The 21,725-nt window shown below is 42.4% G+C and overlaps 1 protein-coding gene across 3 annotated transcripts in view; it reads left to right on the top strand.

Annotated features, from left to right (window-relative positions):
* Nucleotides 1–21,725, top strand: part of DSCAM (DS cell adhesion molecule) — a 586,110-nt gene that overhangs the window by 473,802 nt on the left and 90,583 nt on the right. For all 3 annotated transcript variants that reach the window (XM_056559695.1, XM_056559697.1, XM_056559696.1), the window contains one exon: nt 5,087–5,263. In XM_056559695.1, coding sequence (XP_056415670.1) covers nt 5,087–5,263 — 177 coding nt within the window. The remainder of the gene's footprint in view (nt 1–5,086; nt 5,264–21,725) is intronic.

The following is a 21,725-nucleotide window of genomic DNA, read 5'->3' as shown; positions in this document are numbered from 1 at the left end:
CTTCCTACGAGCCCCCGTTGGTCCGGCACAGGCCTAAAGGTCCGGCAGTGCTGACATCATTCCACTTCCTGGGGATGGGGATGTCGCAGAGCCGTCGGCGTATCACCGGCCGTAGCGATGTCCCGCCCCGGCTGGTGATAGGCTGAGCCGACTGTCATGTAAGGAGCTCTGGCCGGCTTCTTACATGACAGTCAGGTCAGCCTATCACCATCCGGGCGGGACATCGCTACGGCCGGTGATCCGCCGACGGCTCTGCAGCGTCCCCGTCCCCAGGAAGTGGAATGACGTCAGCACTGCCGGGCCGTGAGGGCTGTGCCGGACCAACGGGGGCTCGTAGGAAGGTATGTATGAGTTTATTTTGTTTATTTTTGAGGCACGGGCATATGTAAAACGGTACCACTACAGTTGTCCTTTAACATTTCTACAGACATTTGAAGTTATGTAGTGCTATAGACTTTTATAAGAATCTAATAGTAGAATTTTCTACTAATGCAAGTGGGTTAGGGTTGTCAAAGGCTGTCGATGGAGAGGGGAAGGGTGAAGAGGGAAAGGAGGGCGAGTTGACTGTTAAGAGCCAGAAGCAGACAGAGAGAGTGCAGACAGAGTATAGAAGTAAGTATTCTATCTCACACCGATGCAGGATTCACAGCTTACACTGCGCAGTACTGCTTAATAATGTTCTTCATGTTGTTGTCGCTCTTGAGGGAGTGTTATAGAAATATAGGCAAGCAGGAGGATCTTTTGCGTGTGGGCAGTGTATGAAAATATCATAACAGCTAGGGACATCTGAAAATTAGAGATAAAGCCTGTAAAGGGAAAACTGGTGAAAAATACCATATACCATGTATTGGAAAGTCTTCAGACACTTTTAGGGCTCGTTCACTTTATCGTCAGTCCATGTTAATTCATGCCCGTTCTCAAATCCGTTTAAGCCTTTTGCAAACTGCTGTAAATAGATCCCATTGATGTCAGTGGGATTTTTATATAATCCTTTGTCACCCTTTTGCACTCGTTTGGTTCATATTCCGTTATTTTTAGCGGAGAAAAGACATTGCATACAGAAACGGATTTATGAAATTTTACATTGAAGTCTATGGCAAACTGATGAGCTTGTAATGTCATGCGTTTGCATCCATTTTTCCAATCTGTTTATGGTCCGTTATTACTTCTGAGCATGCTCAGAAGAGGTGTGAGCAACACACAAACAGATTAAAAACCTTAATGGCACTTAATGGCATCCCTTTGCATCAGTTTTCATCCGTTTGTTAGTATGGTCTGCTTAGCAGCAATGACGGGAGAATACTGGGATGGTAGCGAACGGCCTAATCCTTTTTACATTTTGTTATATTGTGGCCTTGTGCTAAAGGCATTTAGTTGAAGCCCCTTTGGCAGTGATTACAGCCTTCAGTCTGGGCAGGTGATATGTTTCCTCCATAACTGAGGCCAAAAAGTTCAATCTTGTTTTTTATCAGACCAAAGAATCTTGTTTCCTTTCGTAGTCCTTTACATGTTTTTTGAAAACTCCAGGTGGCTTTCATGTGTTATTGCTGAGGAGAGGCTTCTTTCTGGCCTTTCTGCCATAAAGCCCAGATTGTGGAGGCTGCAGTGGACTGGACCTTCTGGAAGTTTTATCCGTCATCACACAGGATCTTTGGAGCTCAGCCAGAGTGACCATTGGGTTCTTGGTCGCCTTTATTACTTATTACTCCCTCCTCCTCCTTGATTACTTCGTTTGGTGAAGAGTCCATCTCTAGGTAGAGTCCTTATTGTCCCCCTCTCATAGCATGGTTTTATGGGGTATTGATTGCAGTAATAATGGGTGATTACTTGAAAACTTTTTTGATTTTGGCACAAGGCATCGATATAACAAAATATAAAAAAAGTGAAAGGGTCTGAAGACTTTTCAAATGCATTGTACATGTTGTATAATGGACAGACATATAACTACTTATCCTGTATACACGCAGGGCAGCTTATCCCGAAAAGTTACAAAAACTACATTTGAAGGGGTACTCCGCTGCTCAGCGTTTGGAACAAACTGTTTCGAATACTGGAGCCGGCATCGGGAGCTCGTGACGTCATAGCCCATCCCCCTCATGATGTCACGCCCCCTCAATGCAAGTCTATGGGAAGGGGTGTGAGGGCTGTCACGCCCCCTCCCATAGACTTGCTTTGAGCGGGTGGGGCGGGATTTCATGAGGGGGCAGGGCGGACGTCACCGTGCCGGCTCCAGCATTCAGAACAGTTTTTTTCAAACGCTAAGCAGCGGAATACCCCTTTAAGTCTTTGTTTAGATGATTTGGAGCTCTTTATGAGAAAAAATCGATCTAAACATATATCAATATATTAGTCAGTAGCACTCCGCTCATTTTCGTAGACATTACAGAGAGACGTTCTCAAGCATGCCCCCTTCTATCACCTCTTAGAGTAGGATCTCAGAGTTAGGAAATACTGCATTCAGGGTATATCATACGGGTCTAAGATAGGAAGGAAAGACTGGGTCTGGAATTATTGAAAATGTGGAGGATTATTACAATCCACCCTCAGAGTGTGGGTGCAGCAGAAGTTGGCCAATGCTCGTTCCGTCAATGGCCTTCTTTCCCAATCTCCCCGTAGTCATCCCAGAATGCATGTGTTCGGAATAATGATGAGAGGGTAGTAAGCCAATGCCAGACAGCTCTCACCCTGAGGACAAAAGGATCAGGTATGATTAAATCCAACTGCCTGATCCTTTACTGCCTTAATCTTTTATCTTGCCGAAATTGGCCGATTCAACGGACATTGGGGGAGATTTATCAAAACCTGTCCAGAGGAAAAGTTGCTGAGTTGCCCATATCAACAAATCAGATTGCTTCTTTCATTTTTAACAAGGCCTCTGCAAAATGAAAGAAGCGATCTGATTGGTTGCTATGGGCAACTCAGCAACTTTTCCTTTGCACGGGTTTCGATAAATCTCCCCCATTAACCTTATATGTGTGGCCAGTTCAAGTTTTGACTTTTATATAGCACTTCTTTTGCAATTTACAGTTCCTTGCTTATGAACTTTAGAAAAGCTATATTTGAGTTGGGGGGGGGGGGTCCCCTCTGCTTATGTGTGTGTGAGAACGAATCGGTCATTACTCAGCTACCCGGCGTCTCGTCTGGACTGGACTTCAGATTGATGTACTAGTCGGCTGCGTATTGCGGCGGTTACCTGGTGCAGAGTGTGCGCTCGCTCTTATCAGCCGCGTCCTTATTGACTCATTTATCATCACTGCCACAAGATGTTCCATTAAGTAGGGACCATTCAGCGAATTATACCCCAGAGTCGGCTAGAGGTCTATACTTCTTGGCAACATTTAGCATTTTACAATCAAAATTCTTTAATAGATTTTAAAAGAAAGTTTGTGTACTTGTTTTATCTTCCTTTATTTCTTCTGAAGGACATGTAGATAAGGAAAAACTAACAAACCGGGTCCTTATAAAGCCCAAGGAGCAGGGCTCCCCATTAAAATGCTGGCCAGGACCGGCTGACCATTAATGTGTCTTGGTCCTCCCGAATCCCTCCCAAAAGATGATGTTGGGTTGAGTAGGCTCGACCATGTTGGCTCAGCCGTGTCAAGTATTCATGTACGTAGGTGGATCGTACAAGATGTTGGACCAATGAGCTTTTACTTATAGCTATCTAACATGTGTGACTAGCTTATGGGGGTACTCCGCTGCTCAGCGTTTGGAACAAACTGTTCCGAACGCTGGAGCCGGCGCAGGGAGCTCATGATGTCATAGCCCCGCCCCTCATGACGTCACACCCCCACCCCCTCAATGCAAGTCTATGGAAGGGGGCGTGGCAGCTGCCACGCCCCCTCCCATAGACTTGCATTGAGGGGGTGGGGCGTGATGTCATGAGGGGGCGTGGCTATGACATCACGAGTTGCCGGCTCCATCGTTCGGAACAGTTTGTTCCAAACGCTGAGCAGATGAGTACCCCTTTAACTGGTTTAAACATTATATATTTCTTGAAGGAACTAACCAGACCCTCTTTGGTATGTACTGTATTAACCCAGTCTTGTTCACACAGCTGATTTGACTGTAACAGTGTATCATGAATACCTACACTATCAAACATGGCAGCTGTGTGAGCAGGACTAAGCTTAGGGATTGGTTGAGCAGGCCCTTACTTGTATCGAAATTTAAAGGGGTATTCCAGGCAAAAACATTTTATGCCCTATCCAAAGAATAGGGGATAAGGTGTCTGATCACAGAGGGCCTGCTGCTGAGACTCCCCGCGATCTCCCTGCAGCACCAACATTCTATGCGGGTGCTGAATCTCCAGTTTCGGAAACCTCCCGATTTGCGGGACTGGGGACGTGAAATCACGCCCCCTCCCATAGACATGAATGGAGGGGGCATGGCACGACGTCACGTCCCCAGTCCCGGAAACACGGAGGTTTCCGAAACTAGAGACACAGTCTCCGCATAGAATGCGGGTGCTGCAGGGAGATTGCGGGGGGTCTCAGCAGCGGGCACCCCACGATCAAACATCTTATGCCCTATCCTTTGGATAGGGGATAAAATGTTTTTGCCCGGAATACCCCTTTAAGTAGGGCCGGGCACATCATAACAACAAAATCAGGTCAGGAGTTTACATGTTTTGTTAATTGTTTATTCAATGGAAAAACCCTTTAATATCACTAGGATATGCCATAACGATATAAGCAGGAATCCTTACACTTGGACCTTCAATGATTCTGAGGAGGAGAAGGACCAAGGTCCCTTTAAGCAGTTTGGGTCCTTGTGGCTCCCAACTGTACAAGAAACTACAGTGGCTCTTTATTCCAGAAGCAGAAGGGTCATGACAATCAAACCCCCAATGATCAGAAAGTAATGTCGTATCCCAACAATATGAAATCTATGTCTCGTTCCCTTGTTGGGGATGGAGTAAGGCCTCTATTTGTGAGATGCCTAAGGGCCTACCGGATTGAAATTGTCCATCTTTAAAGATTGACAAAATCACCATAAAAGGGAAGAGTGAATTATGGATAACTTGTAACACACAGACTTGTCTTATATGTCTCTTCTTTGTCTAAAATCTTTCCGCTCTTCACAGGTACGATCCCCCCACTCATCAAATCCACTGAGACCAGTGAAGAAGGACTGTCCACAAACAAGGGGATAAAAATGCTGGTCACCATTTCCTGTATCCTGATCGGCGTCCTGCTGCTTTTCGCGTTACTGCTGATTGTCCGGCGTAGAAGACGAGAGCAGAGACTGAAGAGGCTGAGAGGTAATCGAATTTTTGGGCATCATTGAAAGGATATCGGTGCTATACATGAGGCTGCCTCTCCATGCTAGGTCCCTCCTGTTAAGAGGACAAGGTTTAGAAGAAGGCAGGGTGAAACATGGATCCTTACAGCTTCAGGATATAAGACAATCATTAAAGGGGTACTCCGATGGGAAAAGTGGGACAATTCCTACCCTTACAACTGCGATGGTACTACCAGGAAATTCTCAAGTTCATAAGGGAACACCAGCTGAAGGGTCTCAAGCCCGACTTGTGGAAACCAAAGATTGTCCACAAGCTCATCCGAGCAAAGGATTCAGAGGAGTCTATTCCAGGGCTCTCCGAATCCACAGCAAAGACAGTATGGAAATCTGTGGCTTCCAGCTGGCTTATCAATGGGCACAAGGACTTGGCATGGATGGCCGTTCAGGAGGCTCTGCCCCTGAGAACTTAAAGGGGTACTCCGGTGGAAAATATTTTTTTAAATCAACTGGTGCCAGAAAGTTGAACAGATTTGTAAATTACTTCTATTAAAAAATCTTAATCCTTCCAGTACTTATTAGCTGCTGAATGCTACAGCGGAAATTCTTTTCTTTTTGCAACACAGTGCTCTCTGCTGACATCTCTGTCCATTTTAGGAACTGTCCAGAGCAGCATATGTTTGCTATGGGGATTTTCTCCTGCTCTGGACAGTTCTTAAAATGGGCAGAGATGTCATCAGAGAGCACTGTGGTCATGATGTCAGCAGAGAGCTCTGTGTTCCAAAAAGAAAAGAATTTCCTCTGTAGCATTCAGCAGCTAATAAGTACTGGAAGGATTAAGATTTTTTAATAGAAGTAATTTACAAATCTGTTTCACTTTCTGGCACCAGATGATTTAAAAAATAAATAAATAAAAAAAAAGTCTTCCGCCAGAGTACCCCTTTAAGGGGAGTAAAATAATGGTAGATGAAAAACTGGAGCTTATTTGCTCTCTGTTTACTGATAGGGAGGGTGGGGAAGACATCTTGGAGCTAAAGGCTATAACATGACGTAAGTAGAGAAAATAGAGATTAATTTTATAGCCAGAAAGGTTAATGTTGAATTGTAAATGCCAGGCTTGGCTTGCAGCCCATTATTTGTCATTAAGTCAATTTTTACTCCTGGGAACCTCATGAATAATATTTCTTCAGAAAGTCATGTCTTCTGTCTGGGTCTTCAGGGAGGTTCATGATTTGTGTGACCTATCCATCTTGGTGGAAATTATTACTTTCTTACTGTGAAGGGCGCAATGCAGCTGGTTTGAGGCACTTGGAGAGAGGAGACTTAGGCCTGGTTAATCCCATCGCTGTCTCTAGAACCTATACTGGACTCCTATCTTCAGGAGATCACTTGGCTGCCCATTTCCAGAAATTGTACCCTTCACCCTCATATTAGTAACATCTATGTCATTAAAGGGGTACTATGCTGCTCAGCGTTTGGAACAAACTGTTCCGAACGCTGGAGCCGGCGCCGGGAGCTCGTGACATAATAACCCCGCCCTTCATAACAACACACCCTGCCCCCTCAATGCAAATCTGTCTGAGGGGGCGTGACTGCTGTCACACCCCCTCACATAGACTTTCATTGAGGGGGCGAGGCTATGATCTCCCGGCGCCAGCTCCAGCTTTTGGAACAGTTTGTCCCAAATGCTGAGCAGCAGAGTACCCCTTTAATATACAGGGTGGGCCATTTATGTGGATGCGCCTTAATAAAATGGGAATGGTTGGTGATATTAATTTCCTGTTTGTGACACATTAGTATATGTGAGGGGGGGGGGGACTTTTCAAGATGGGTGGTGATCATGGCGGCCATTTTGGAGTCGGACATTTTGAATCCAACTTTAGTTTTTTTAATAGGAAGAGGGCCATGTGACACTTCAGACTTATTGGGAATTTCACAAGAAAAACCATGATGTGCTTGGATTTAACGTAACTTTATTCTTTCATGAGTTATTTACAAGTTTCTGACCACTTATAAAATGTGTTCATTGTGCTGCCCATTGTGTTGGATTGTCAATGCAACCCTCTTCTCTATATACTGCTATATACTACTATATACACCGCAGGAGAAATGCTAGCACAGGCTTCCAGTATCCGTATACACTGCTATATACTACTATATACACCGCAGGAGAAATGCTAGCACAGGCTTCCAGTATCCGTATACACTGCTATATACTACTATATACACCGCAGGAGAAATGCTAGCACAGGCTTGCAGTATCCGTATACACTGCTATATACTACTATATACACCGCAGGAGAAATGCTAGCACAGGCTTCCAGTATCCGTATACACTGCTATATACTACTATATACACCGCAGGAGAAATGCTAGCACAGGCTTCCAGTATCCGTATACACTGCTATATACTACTATATACACCGCAGGAGAAATGCTAGCACAGGCTTCCAGTATCTGTATACACTGCTATATACTACTATATACACCGCAGGAGAAATGCTAGCACAGGCTTCCAGTATCCGTATACACCGCTATATACTACTATATACACCGCAGAAGAAATGCTAGCACAGGCTTCCAGTATCCGTATACACTGCTATATACTACTATATACACCGCAGGAGAAATGCTAGCACAGGCTTCCAGTATCCGTATACACTGCTATATACTACTATATACACCGCAGGAGAAATGCTAGCACAGGCTTCCAGTATCCGTATACACTGCTATATACTACTATATACACCGCAGGAGAAATGCTAGCACAGGCTTCCAGTATCCGTATACACTGCTATATACTACTATATACACAGCAGGAGAAATGCTAGCACAGGCTTCCAGTATCCGTATACACCGCTATATACTACTATATACATTGCAGGAGAAATGCTAGCACAGGCTTCCAGTATCCGTATACACCGCTATATACTACTATATACACCGCAGGAGAAATGCTAGCACAGGCTTCCAGTATCCGTATACACCGCTATATACTACTATATACATTGCAGGAGAAATGCTAGCACAGGCTTCCAGTATCCGTAGTTTCAGGTGCTGCAGAATGGGCAAAACAAAAATTGGAACAGGAACCTCAGTTTATGTAGAAGATTTTGTTCAGTGATGAGGAAACTTTTATGTGAATGGTGAAGTTAACAAACAAAACCACCGCTATTGGTCTGACACTAACCCACATTGGATAGATCCCTCCAAGACTGTTGGAACACAAAAATTGATGGTATGGTGTGGTATATGGGGTACAAAGATAGTGGGGCCATTCTTCATCAATGGAAACCTCAAGGCCACTGGATATGTGAAATTGCTACATGATGATGTGTTTCCCTCTTTATGCACTGAAGCTGGAACGTCCCCTGAGTTTTTCCAGCAAGATGGTCACCACCACATTATGGGTGTCAGGTCCGAGCATTCCTAGATGAACAGTTTCCTGGAAAGTGGATTGGTCGTCGTGGGCCAGTTGAATGGCCCCCAAGGTCTCCCGATCTGACCCCCTTAGACTTTAATCTTTGGGTTCATCTGAAGGCAATTGTCTATGCTGTGAAGATACGAGATGTGCAGCACCTAAAACTATGGATACTGGAAGCCTGTGCTAGCATGCGGTGTATATAGTAGTATATAGCAGTGTATACGGATACTGGAAGCCTGTGCTAGCATTTCTCCTGCGGTGTATATAGTAGTATATAGCAGTGTATACGGATACTGGAATCCTGTGCTAGCATTTCTCCTGCGGTGTATATAGTAGTATATAGCAGTGTATACGGATACTGGAAGCCTGTGCTAGCATTTCTCCTGCGGTGTATATAGTAGTATATAGCAGTGTATACGGATACTGGAAGCCTGTGCTAGCATTTCTCCTGCGGTGTATATAGTAGTATATAGCAGTGTATATGGATACTGGAAGCCAGTGCTAGCATTTCTCCTGCGGTGTATATAGTAGTATATAGCAGTGTATACGGATACTGGAAGCCTGTGCTAGCATTTCTCCTGCTGTGTATATAGTAGTATATAGCAGTGTATACAGATACTGGAAGCCTGTGCTAGCATTTCTCCTGTGGTGTATATAGTAGTATATAGCAGTGTATATGGATACTGGTAGCCTGTGCTAGCATTTCTCCTCCGGTGTATATAGTAGTATATAGCAGTGTATTTGGATACTGGAAGCCTGTGCTAGCATTTCTCCTGCGGTGTATATAGTAGTATATAGCAGTGTATACGGATACTGGAAGCCTGTGTTAGCATTTCTTCTGTGGTGTATATAGTAGTATATAGCAGTGTATACGGATACTGGAAGCCTGTGCTAGCATTTCTCCTGCGGTGTATATAGTAGTATATAACAGTGTATACGGACACTGGAAGCCTGTGCTAGCATTTCTCCTGCGGTGTATATAGTAGTATATAGCAGTGTATACGGATACTGGAAGCCTGTGCTAGCATTTCTCCTGCGGTGTATATAGTAGTATATAGCAGTGTATACGGATACTGGAAGCCTGTGCTAGCATTTCTCCTGCGTTGTATATAGTAGTATATAGCAGTATATAGAGAAGAGGGTTGCATTGACAATCCAACACAATGAGCAGCACATTGAACACATTTTATAAGTGGTCAGAAACTTGTAAATAACTCATGAAAGAATAAATTTATGTTAAAACCAAGCACATCATTGTTTTTCTTGTGAAATTCCCAATAAGTTTGATGTGTCACATGACCCTCTTCCTATTGAAAAAACAAAAGTTTGATTCAAAATGGCCGACTTCGAAATGGACGCCATGGTCACCACCCATCTTGAAAAGTTTCCCCCTCTCACCTTTACTAATGTGCCACAAACAGGACGTTAATATCACCAACCATTCCCATTTTATTAAGGTGTATCCATATAAATGGCCCACCCTGTATATGCTAAATTAGAGAGAAAACCCAGGAGGTAAAAAAACTGAAGCAGTCTTCCAAAAATGACCATCTTAAATGAGCCAATATGGCTGAGGAATACTTCATTCTCTTGAAAAATGTCAGAGGTGCCCACATTTACGGCCATGACTTTATAGTGTGTGTGTATATATATATATATATATACCGAAATGTGGGAGCGGGCCGGTACTGCAGAGCAAGGACTTTAAGTCCTGGTTGGGTGCTGCGCTTCAACGGGTTCAAACTCCGAAACCATCCTTAAGCAAAGTCCAAACAAGAAGCGGCACTCTGGAGTACAAAGAATAGTGACTTTATCCACCCATTAAGCATGTACGACGTTTCAGCCTCACCATGAGGTCTTTCTCAAGTGTATATTTATATATATATATATATATATATATATATATATGTATGTACATATTATAGTGTGTTGTGTGTGTGTATATATATATATATATATGTGTGTGTGTGTGTAAAATTCTCTTAATTTTATTTTTATTTTAGAGGTTAAACAAGGTAATTCTCCTCAAGACCGATTTATTTCCCACATACAGGCAGAATATTATCGACCCGTTGCATCTTTTGCTGAGAATGACCATATAATGCAGGATGTTTGTCTTCTGGGCACCGCACTTGCCAGTTGAATGTTACTTAGATTACGGAACATCCCAATGCATTGTGCTAAGCGCGAGGGATTTTAATAATGCAGCGTACTGTATAAAGCTACAAAAGTGTCACCGTACACCTTCCTGAAGGGTACCGCTGGCAGTGAAGAAACTTTTGCGTTCTCTCCTTCCAGCTCCTCTCCTACATATATTATTTACAGTCTTGTAAAATGAACCTACTGCGCCTCTCCGGCAGACAGTCTTTTTTATCTTCTTTTCTCTCTCTCGTAGAGCTAATGGGCTCATTGTGCATGATCATTCTCTTAAATTGAATTATTTCCATGCTTTGTAACCTTGGCTTTTATTCGAGAAAAAACACTCCATGATCCAACTTCCCAACGTAGGGGGAAAAAAAAGTCAACAAATCACCGACGGCAGCTTTAGGGGGGAAAATAAAAATGGATTGGATTAAGGCTCGCTGTCTGCAAGATGGATTATTTACATTCGTAATGAGGCATCTGTAATTCTTTGGACAGATTACCGGGCTGGTGCTTTAATTTGGTCATAAATTAACTTTCTCGTTTTTTTGTTTTGTTTTTGTTTCCATATGTGCCACTTGCCAACCCCTATGCTGATCGAATAGCTGAACACTTCTTTTTTTTGTTTAGTGACATCTATCTGTGTCAATCCAAACCCTGGACAAGACATACTGAGGGGAAGTTATCAATGATGGACACCAGAAATTCATGATTTCTTAACCATTGTTTAGAGAATATGAATGATATCACAAAAACTTGAAGCCATTTATTGTCAAACAACTGCGTTTACTATTTTTAAATCATAATAACACAAACTACCCAAATGACCCTGATAAAAAGTTTACATACCCCAGTCCTTAATACCATGTATTGTCCCTTTTAACATCAAGGACAGCTTGAAGTATTTTGTGGTAGTTGTGGATGAGGCTCTTTCTCTACTCAGATGGTAAAGCTGCCCATTCTTCCTGGCAAAAAGCTTCCAATTCCCCTAAATTCTTGGCCTGTCTTGCATGAACTGCACGTTTGAGGTCTCCCCAGAAAGGTCAATGATATTGAGGTCTGGAGACTGAGATGGCCACTCGAGAACCTTCACTTTATTTTGCTGTAGCCAAGGACTTGGCCTTGTGTTTTGGATCATTGTCATGTTGGAATGTCCAAGTACGTCCCATGTGCAGCTTCCTGGCTGAAAGTAGGTTGCGGGTGTCCATGGAGAGGGACAGACCCAAAAATCCAACTTTTGTGCGGTGATGGAACAGATGATGCTGGCAAAGATGCTGTGTAATTTTTTTCTTTTTCAAATTACAATAGTAACATGGGCAACATAAGTTACACAGATTCGGGATATGCTGGACAACGCGTTTTTAGAGGGACCTGACGAAGAGAGGAATCCCTTCTAGAAACGCGTACCATCAAAGGTAACGGCACTATCAGGCACCATCTCTGCGTTTTTTCTTCTTTTTTATACCCCCACCATGTGCAGCTTCCTGGGTGATGAGTGCAAATTGTCCGCCAGTATTTGTTGATACAGCACAGAGACAAGCCTCAAACCTTCTGCCACAAAGTCATTTGGAGTGATGAGACTAAAATTGAACTGTTTGGACACAACTATAAACGCTACATTTGGAGAGGCGTCAACAAAGCCTTTGATGAAAGGTCCACCATTCCTACTGTGAAACATGGTGGTTGATCGCTGATGTTTTGGGGATGTGCGAGCTATATAGGCACAGGAAATTTGGTCAGAATTGATGGCAATATGAATGCAGTAATGTATCAACAAATAATGGCAGACAACTTGCACTCATCATCCAGGAAGCTGAACATGGGACGTACTTGGACATTCTAACATGACAATTATCGAAAACACAAGGCCAAGTTGACCTGTCATTGGCTACAGCAAAATAAAGTGAAGGTTCTGGAGTAGGCATCTCAGTCTCCAGACCTCAATATCATTGACCACTCCGGGGAGACCTCAAAACGTGCAGTTCATGCAAGACAGCCCAAGAATTTAGGGGAACTGGAGGCGTTTTGCCGGAAGGAATGGGCAGCTTTACCATCTGAGTAAATAATGAGCCTCGTCCACAACTACCACAAAAGACTTCAAGCTGTCATTGATGTTAAAGGGGGCAATACATGGTATTAAGGACTGGGGTATGTAAACTTTTCATCAGGGTCATTTGAGTAGTTTGGGTTGTGATTATGATTTATAAAGAGTAAACGCAGTTGTTTGACGATAAATGGCTTCAGCCAACACTAACCATGAGTGAAAGTTTTTGTGTTATCATTCATATTCTCTGAACAATGGTTAAGAAATCATAAATTCTGCAAGTGTATGTAAACTTATGAGCACAACTGTATGCCTCTCCCATGCTTAAACTCTGTGACTGTATTTACAGCGACCACCTCTGCAGGAAGGCTATTCCATTCATTCACTACTCTCTTAGTAAAGTAATACTTACCTCATATTACTGCAGAAACCTTTCCCCTATAATATATAACCAGGTCCTCTTGTGGTAGTTTTGCATCTAAGATTAAAAACTTCATGTTAATAAAAATAAAATAAAGATCCCGCCTTGTACACTAAACTGCTCTTGCCCCCTTATAAACTATGGGGCAATGTGCAAAAATTCAGCAAGCAATACGTACTGGTCCTGCTTCGGATGTGCCGATCTGGGGGGAGATGTGGTGATCCTGCTGGTACTTGGCGCCAACCGCGCATCATCTGCCGGACTTGCCTAAGTAAGTTCCAAGCCATGCCCCTACCTCAACCCCTTAAAGGGGTACTCCTGTGGAAAACTTTATTTTTTATTTTTATCAACTGGTGTCAGAAAGTTAAACAGATTTGTAAATTACTTCTATTAAAAAAAATCTTAATCCTTCCAGTACTTATTAGCTGCTGAATACTACAGAGGAAATTCTTATATTTTTGAAACACAGAGCTCTCTGCTGACATCATGACCTCAGTGCTCTCTGCTGACATCACGAGCACAGTGCTCTCTGCTGACATCTCTGTCCATTTTAGGAACTGTCCAGAGCAGCATATGTTTGCTAGGCCACGTTTCCACTACTTTTTTTTCTAGCAGTTTTTGGAAAACTGCCACTACCATTTTTGAGCTAAAGCCAGAACTGTATTCAAAAGGAATAGGACATATAAAGGAAGGACTTATACTTCTCCTCCCTTATCGATCCACGTCTGACTTTGGCACAAAAACTGCAGTGGCAGTATTCCAAAAACTGCCAGAAAAAAAATAAAAAGTGGAAACTTAGCCCTATGGGGATTTTCTCCTACTCTGGACAGTTCTTAAAATGGACAGAGAGGTCAGCAGAGAGCACTGTGGTCATGATTCAGCAGAGAGCTCTGTGTTCCAAAAAGAAAAGAATTTCCTCTGTAGTATTCAGCAGCTAATAAGTACTGGGAGGATTAAGATTTTTTTAATAGAAGTAATTTACAAATCTGTTTAACTTTCTGGCACCAGTTGATTTAAAAAAAAAAAAAAAGTTTTCCACCGGAGTACTCCTTGAACCTCTTATGGACCCATGACGTACGCATACGTCATGAGTCCGCTCCCAATCTATAACGCGGGGCCACGCGGGTCGGGCCCGGCCTCTAACAACGGCCGGGACCTGTGGTTAATAGCGTGCAGCATTGATCGCGGTGCCGTGCGCTATTAACCCTTTAGACGTGGCATTCAAAGTTGAATGCCGCGTCTAAAATGAAAGTGAAACCATGACGGTTAGCTCAGGGAGCTGATCGGGATCACCGCGGCGAAATCGTGGCATCCCAAACAGCTTACATGACAGCCCGAGGGTCCCTACCTGCCTCCTCGCTGTCCGATCACCGAATGACTGCTCAGTGCCTGAGATCCAGGCATGAGCATTCACAGGGCAGAATCATCGATCATTGGTTTCCTATGAGAAACCAGTGATCAATATGAAAGATCAGTGTGTGCAGTGTTATAGGTCCCTATGGGATAACAATGATCAGTATAAGAGATCAGTGTGTGCAGTGTTATAGGTCCCTATGGGATAATAATGATCAGTGTGTGCAGTGTTATAGGTCCCTATGGGATAACAATGATCAGTATAAGAGATCAGTGTGTGCAGTGTTATAGGTCCCAATGGGACCTATAACACTGCGAAAAAAAAGTGAAAAAAAAGGGAATAAAGATCATTTAACCCCTTCCCTATTAAAAGTTTGAATCACCCCCCTTTTCCCATAAAAAAAAAAAAAAAAAACTGTGTAAATAAAAATAAACATGTGGTATCGCCGCCTGCAGAAATGTCCGAATTATAAAAATATATTGTTAATTAAACCGCACGGTCAATGGCGTGCGCGCAAAAAAATTCAAAAGTCCAAAATAGTGCATTTTTGGTCACTTTTTATATCATGAAAAATGAATAGAAATCAATAAGTCCTATCAATGCAAAAATGGTACCTCTATAAACTTCAGATCACGGCGCAAAAAATGAGCCCTCATACCGCCCCATACACGGAAAAATAAAAAAGTCACAAGATGACAATTTTAAACGTATTAATTTTCCTGCATGTAGTTATGATTTTTTCCAGAAGTGCGACAAAATCAAACCTATATAAGTAGGGGATCATTTTAATCGTATGGACTTACAGAATAAAGATAAGGTGTCATTTTTACCGCAAAATGTACTGCGTAGAAACGGAAGCCCCCAAAATTTACAAAATGGTGGGTTTTTTTTTTCAATTTTGTCTCACAATGATTTTTTTTTCCGTTTCACCGTAGATTTTGGGTAAAATGACTGATGTCATTACAAAGTAGAATTGGTGGCTCAAAAAATAAGCAATCATATGGATTTTTAGGTGCAACATTTTAAGAGTTATGATTTTTTTAAAGGTAAGGAGGAAAAAAACGAAAACGCAAAAACTGAAAAACCCCTGGTCCTTAAGGGGTTAAGGACACAGACCATTTTTAGCCTTGAGTACACAGGAAAATTCCAATTTTGTGTTTTTGCTTTTTCCTCCTCGCCTTTTAAGAACCATAACTTTTTTATTTTTTCCCGAACAGACCCACATGAAGGCTTTTGTTTTTTTTGCACAATCAATTGTACTTTATAAAATGATATCCAATGTATATATTTTTTCTGATATTGCTCTACCTTCATAGGAAGTCAAACTTTATTGAACAAAATTATAATGTTTAAAATTGTCCTTTGTTGACCCCCCTATAACTTTTTATTTTTCTGTATATGGGAATGCATGAGGGCTAATTTTTTGCACTTTTGCAATTTTTTGGCTTTTTTTTAATCGCTTTTAATAAATTTTTTTCTGATATATATTTTTATCTTGTAGTCCATGTACTATTAAAGGGTAGCTCCCACCATCATGTTTTTTTTCTGTCCCTGCCTATTGCCCTTCTATCCCTAACACCCTCCCTGCCTTTATTTGTTTTTTTTTACTATTTTTAAAATGGCATTTAGTCTGCCTGGTAGTGTGCTCACTACCAGGCAGACTTCCCCAGCAGGCACCACGTCACTGATGCCTGCTGGGGGGGCCAACTTCCGCCCTTAGTTCTCCTAACAGGGTGCCTCCAGCTGTTTCACCACTACAACTCCCAGCATGCCCTGACATCTATTGGCTGTCAGGGCATGCTGGGAGTTATAGTGGTAAAACAACTGGAGGCACCCAGGACAGGAGCTTCATGGGGGAAGGAGTGAGCCGGGAGGGACGGGTGCAGGGGAGCCTCTTCCTGCCGCTCGGTGAGTAACACCCAAACACCCCCCGCGCCCCCCCCCGTACCTTGCAGCAGCGCCCCCCGTACCTTGCAGCAGCGCCCCGTATTCCCCCCATACCTTGCAGAAGCACCCCCCGTACCTTGCAGGAGCAGCCAACCCCCCGCGCCCCCCCATACCTTGCAGGAGCAGCCAACCCCCCGTGCCCCCCACACCTTGCAGGAGCAGCCAACCCCCCGTGCCCCCTGCACCTTGCAGCAGGGCCGTCGGCGAGTGCAAGAAGCTGATGCGCAGCCCTGGCTGTTACTGCGCCTGCGCAAAATTTCGACTGATGCCCTGCCGGAATCAGTCGGAATTTTGCAGTGACGTCACTCCGCACTGCATTCGGCCACTAGGAGGGCGCCCCCTAGTGGCTGAATTTCAAATTGCTTTTAAAATGTTTTAAAAGCTATTTTTTTAATAAAAGTATATTAGAGATATGTTGTAGTACTTAAGTACTACAACATATCAAAAATAATTTTTCATGACCGTGCCCATTTAAGTATCTTCTCCGAAATCTCTCCAATGTATCTCTATCCTTCTGGAGATACGGCCTATGGTACTATACACAATACTCCAAGTGAAGTCTCACCAGTGTTCTGTACAGCGGCATTGCCACTTCCCTCTACTGCTAATACCTCTCCCTATACACCCATGAGCACTTCCCTCTCTACTGAAAATACCTCTCCCTATACACCCATTAGCACTTACCTCTCCCTATACACCCATGAGCACTTCCCTCTACTTCTAATACCTCTCCCTATACACCCATGAGCACTTCCCTCTACTTCTAATACCTCTCCCTATACACCCGTGAGCACTTCCCTCTCTACTGAAAATACCTCTCCCTATACACCCATTAGCACTTACCTCTCCCTATACACCCATGAGCACTTCCCTCTCTACTGAAAATACCTCTCCCTATACACCCATGAGCACTTCCCTCTCTACTGAAAATACCTCTCCCTATACACCCATGAGCACTTCCCTCTCTACTGAAAATACCTCTCCCTGTACACCCATGAGCACTTCCCTCTCTACTGAAAATACCTCTCCCTATACACCCATGAGCACTTCCCTCTCTACTGAAAATACCTCTCCCTGTACACCCATGAGCACTTCCCTCTCTACTGAAAATACCTCTCCCTATACACCCATGAACACTTCCCTCTCTACTGCTAATACCTCTCCCTATACACCCAAGCATTCTTTAAGCATTTCCTGCAGCTCAATGACATTGTCTGCCTATCTTAAAGTCTTCTTAGATAATGACCCTAAACCCCTCTCCTCAGATACTGAGGTCAGGACTGTGTCAAATATTCTATATTCTGCCCGAGGGTTTTTACGCTCCAGTTACATTATCTTGCACCAGCATCAAAAATTCACAACTATTTGTTCAAGCCTTTTTTCCAGTGGTTTTGCACAAACATTGAGGCCATCGCACAAACATTTGGGAGCCTTATTTTCATGATATTTTTCTGGTGTCAAGCATTGATCCCAATCCCCCCCCCCCCCCACATCCCATTTGTATTTTCTTGTAATATCACATATATATGATAATCTTCAAACTTTTCAAAAGCAGTTTGGAAATTGTGTTGTAAAACACTGTCTTACAGTAATATTCTGAACATTATTTGCTCCGTTGGCTTTGTATATAGGTCATGATGGACCTACGGGCTGGTACCTCTTAAACCATTTTGAGCAAACCACCCGCTAAGTCTAAATTTACCACCACAGGCTTCTAGATTACGAAGGATAGCTTACTAAAGATATATATATTTTAGAATGGTAAAATATAATATGTTAAATGGGGACACACTCTATAATAAATCGTGCGTTGTATAGATGGGTAACAATGCAGCCCTCTGGCAAATTACCGAGAGGCTAAAAATGTCTCCCTTATTTATAGACGATGTGAGTCAGAATGTCTTTCAGGATAAACGTCTTTTAAAATCTCTTCAAAATGTAGCATTACCCCCAAAGTACACACGTATACCTCCTTCAGGCTTAGTTCTGTCTCACGATTAAATCAGACAGTAAGCCAAGTATTCAAAGTATCTGTGGGATCCTATACCATATGAGAAGTATCTGTGGGATCCTATACTATATGAGAAGTATCTGTGGGATCCTGTACAATATGAGAAGTATCTGTGGGATCTTATACCATATGAGAAGTATCTGTGGGATCCTATACCCTATGAGAAGTATCTGTGGGATCCTATACCATATGAGAAGTATCTGTGGGATCCTATACCATATGAGAAGTATCTGTGGGATCCTGTACAATATGAGAAGTATCTGTGGGATCCTGTACAATATGAGAAGTATCTGTGGGATCCTATACCCTATGAGAAGTATCTGTGGGATCTTATACCATATGAGAAGTATCTGTGGGATCCTATACCATATGAGAAGTATCTGTGGGATCTTATACCATATGAGAAGTATCTGTGGGATCTTATACCATATGAGAAGTATCTGTGGGATCCTGTACCATATGAGAAGTATCTGTGGGATCTTATACTATATGAGAAGTATCTGTGGGATCCTATACCATATGAGAAGTATCTGTGGGATCCTATACTATATGAGAAGTATCTGTGGGATCCTGTACAATATGAGAAGTATCTGTGGGATCTTATACCATATGAGAAGTATCTGTGGGATCCTATACCCTATGAGAAGTATCTGTGGGATCCTATACCATATGAGAAGTATCTGTGGGATCCTATACCATATGAGAAGTATCTGTGGGATCCTGTACAATATGAGAAGTATCTGTGGGATCCTGTACAATATGAGAAGTATCTGTGGGATCCTATACCCTATGAGAAGTATCTGTGGGATCTTATACCATATGAGAAGTATCTGTGGGATCCTATACCATATGAGAAGTATCTGTGGGATCTTATACCATATGAGAAGTATCTGTGGGATCTTATACCATATGAGAAGTATCTGTGGGATCCTCTACCATATGAGAAGTATCTGTGGGATCCTATACCATATGAGAAGTATCTGTAGGGTCTTATACCATATGAGAAGTATCTGTGGGATCCTATACAATATGAGAAGTATCTGTGGGATCCTATACTATATGAGTAGTATTTGTGGGATCTTATACCATATGAGAAGTATCTGTGGGATCCTATACCATATGAGAAGTATCTGTGGGGTCCTATACCATATGAGATGTATCTGTGGGATCCTGTACCATATGAGATGTATCTGTGGGATCCTATACCATATGAGAAGTATCTGTGGGATCCTGTACCATATGAGAAGTATCTGTGGGATCCTGTACCATATGAGAAGTATCTGTGGGATCCTATACAATATGAGAAGTATCTGTGGGATCCTATACTATATGAGAAGTATCTGTGGGATCCTATACCATATGAGAAGTATCTGTAGGGTCTTATACCATTTGAGAAGTATCTGTGGGATCTTATACCATATGAGAAGTATCTGTGGGATCCTATACCATATGAGAAGTATCTGTAGGGTCTTATACCATTTGAGAAGTATCTGTGGGATCTTATACCATATGAGAAGTATCAGTGGGATCCTATACCATATGAGAAGTATCTGTAGGGTCTTATACCATTTGAGAAGTATCTGTGGGGTCCTATACCATATGAGAAGTATCTGTGGGATCCTATACAATATGAGAAGTATCTGTGGGATCCTGTACCATATGAGAAGTATCTGTGGGATCTTATACTATATGAGAAGTATCTGTGGGATCCTATACCATATGAGAAGTATCTGTGGGATCCTATACCATATGAGAAGTATCTGTGGGATCCTATACCATATGAGAAGTATCTGTGGGATCCTATACAATATGAGAAGTATCTGTGGGATCCTATACCATATGAGAAGTATCTGTGGGATCCTATACCATATGAGAAGTATCTGTGGGATCCTATACAATATGAGAAGTATCTGTGGGATCCTGTACCATATGAGAAGTATCTGTGGGATCTTATACCATATGAGAAGTATCTGTGGGATCTTATACCATATGAGAAGTATCTGTGAGATCCTATACAATATGAGAAGTATCTGTGGGATCCTATACCATATGAGAAGTATCTGTGGGATCCTATACCATATGAGAAGTATCTGTGGGATCCTATACCATATGAGAAGTATCTGTGGGATCCTATACCATATGAGAAGTATCTGTGGGATCCTATACCATATGAGAAGTATCTGTGGGATCCTATACCATATGAGAAGTATCTGTGGGATCCTATACAATATGAGAAGTATCTGTGGGATCCTATACCATATGAGAAGTATCTGTGGGATCCTATACCATATGAGAAGTATCTGTGGGATCCTATACCATATGAGAAGTATCTGTGGGATCCTATACCATATGAGAAGTATCTGTGGGATCCTATACAATATGAGAAGTATCTGTGGGATCCTATACTATATGAGAAGTATCTGTGGGATCCTATACTATATGAGAAGTATCTGTGGGATCCTATACTATATGAGTAGTATTTGTGGGATCTTATACCATATGAGAAGTATCTGTGGGATCCTATACAATATGAGAAGTATCTGTGGGATCCTATACCATATGAGAAGTATCTGTGGGATCCTATACTATATGAGTAGTATTTGTGGGATCTTATACCATATGAGAAGTATCTGTGGGATCCTATACAATATGAGAAGTATCTGTAGGGTCTTATACCATATGAGATGTATCTGTGGGATCCTATACCATATGAGAAGTATCTGTAGGGTCTTATACCATATGAGAAGTATCTGTGGGATCCTGTACCATATGAGAAGTATCTGTGGGATCCTATACCATATGAGAAGTATCTGTAGGGTCTTATACCATATGAGATGTATCTGTGGGATCCTATACCATATGAGAAGTATCTGTAGGGTCTTATACCATATGAGAAGTATCTGTGGGATCCTATACAATATGAGAAGTATCTGTAGGGTCTTATACCATATGAGATGTATCTGTGGGATCCTATACCATATGAGAAGTATCTGTAGGGTCTTATACCATATGAGAAGTATCTGTGGGATCCTATACCATATGAGAAGTATCTGTAGGGTCTTATACCATATGAGAAGTATCTGTGGGATCCTATACCATATGAGAAGTATCTGTGGGATCCTATACTATATGAGTAGTATT

This window comes from Hyla sarda, chromosome 2 (assembly GCF_029499605.1).
Source record: "Hyla sarda isolate aHylSar1 chromosome 2, aHylSar1.hap1, whole genome shotgun sequence".
Classification (NCBI taxonomy): Eukaryota; Metazoa; Chordata; class Amphibia; order Anura; family Hylidae; genus Hyla; species Hyla sarda.
Note: the sequence above shows the minus strand (reverse complement) of the source record. Positions and strands in the feature narration are given on the sequence as shown.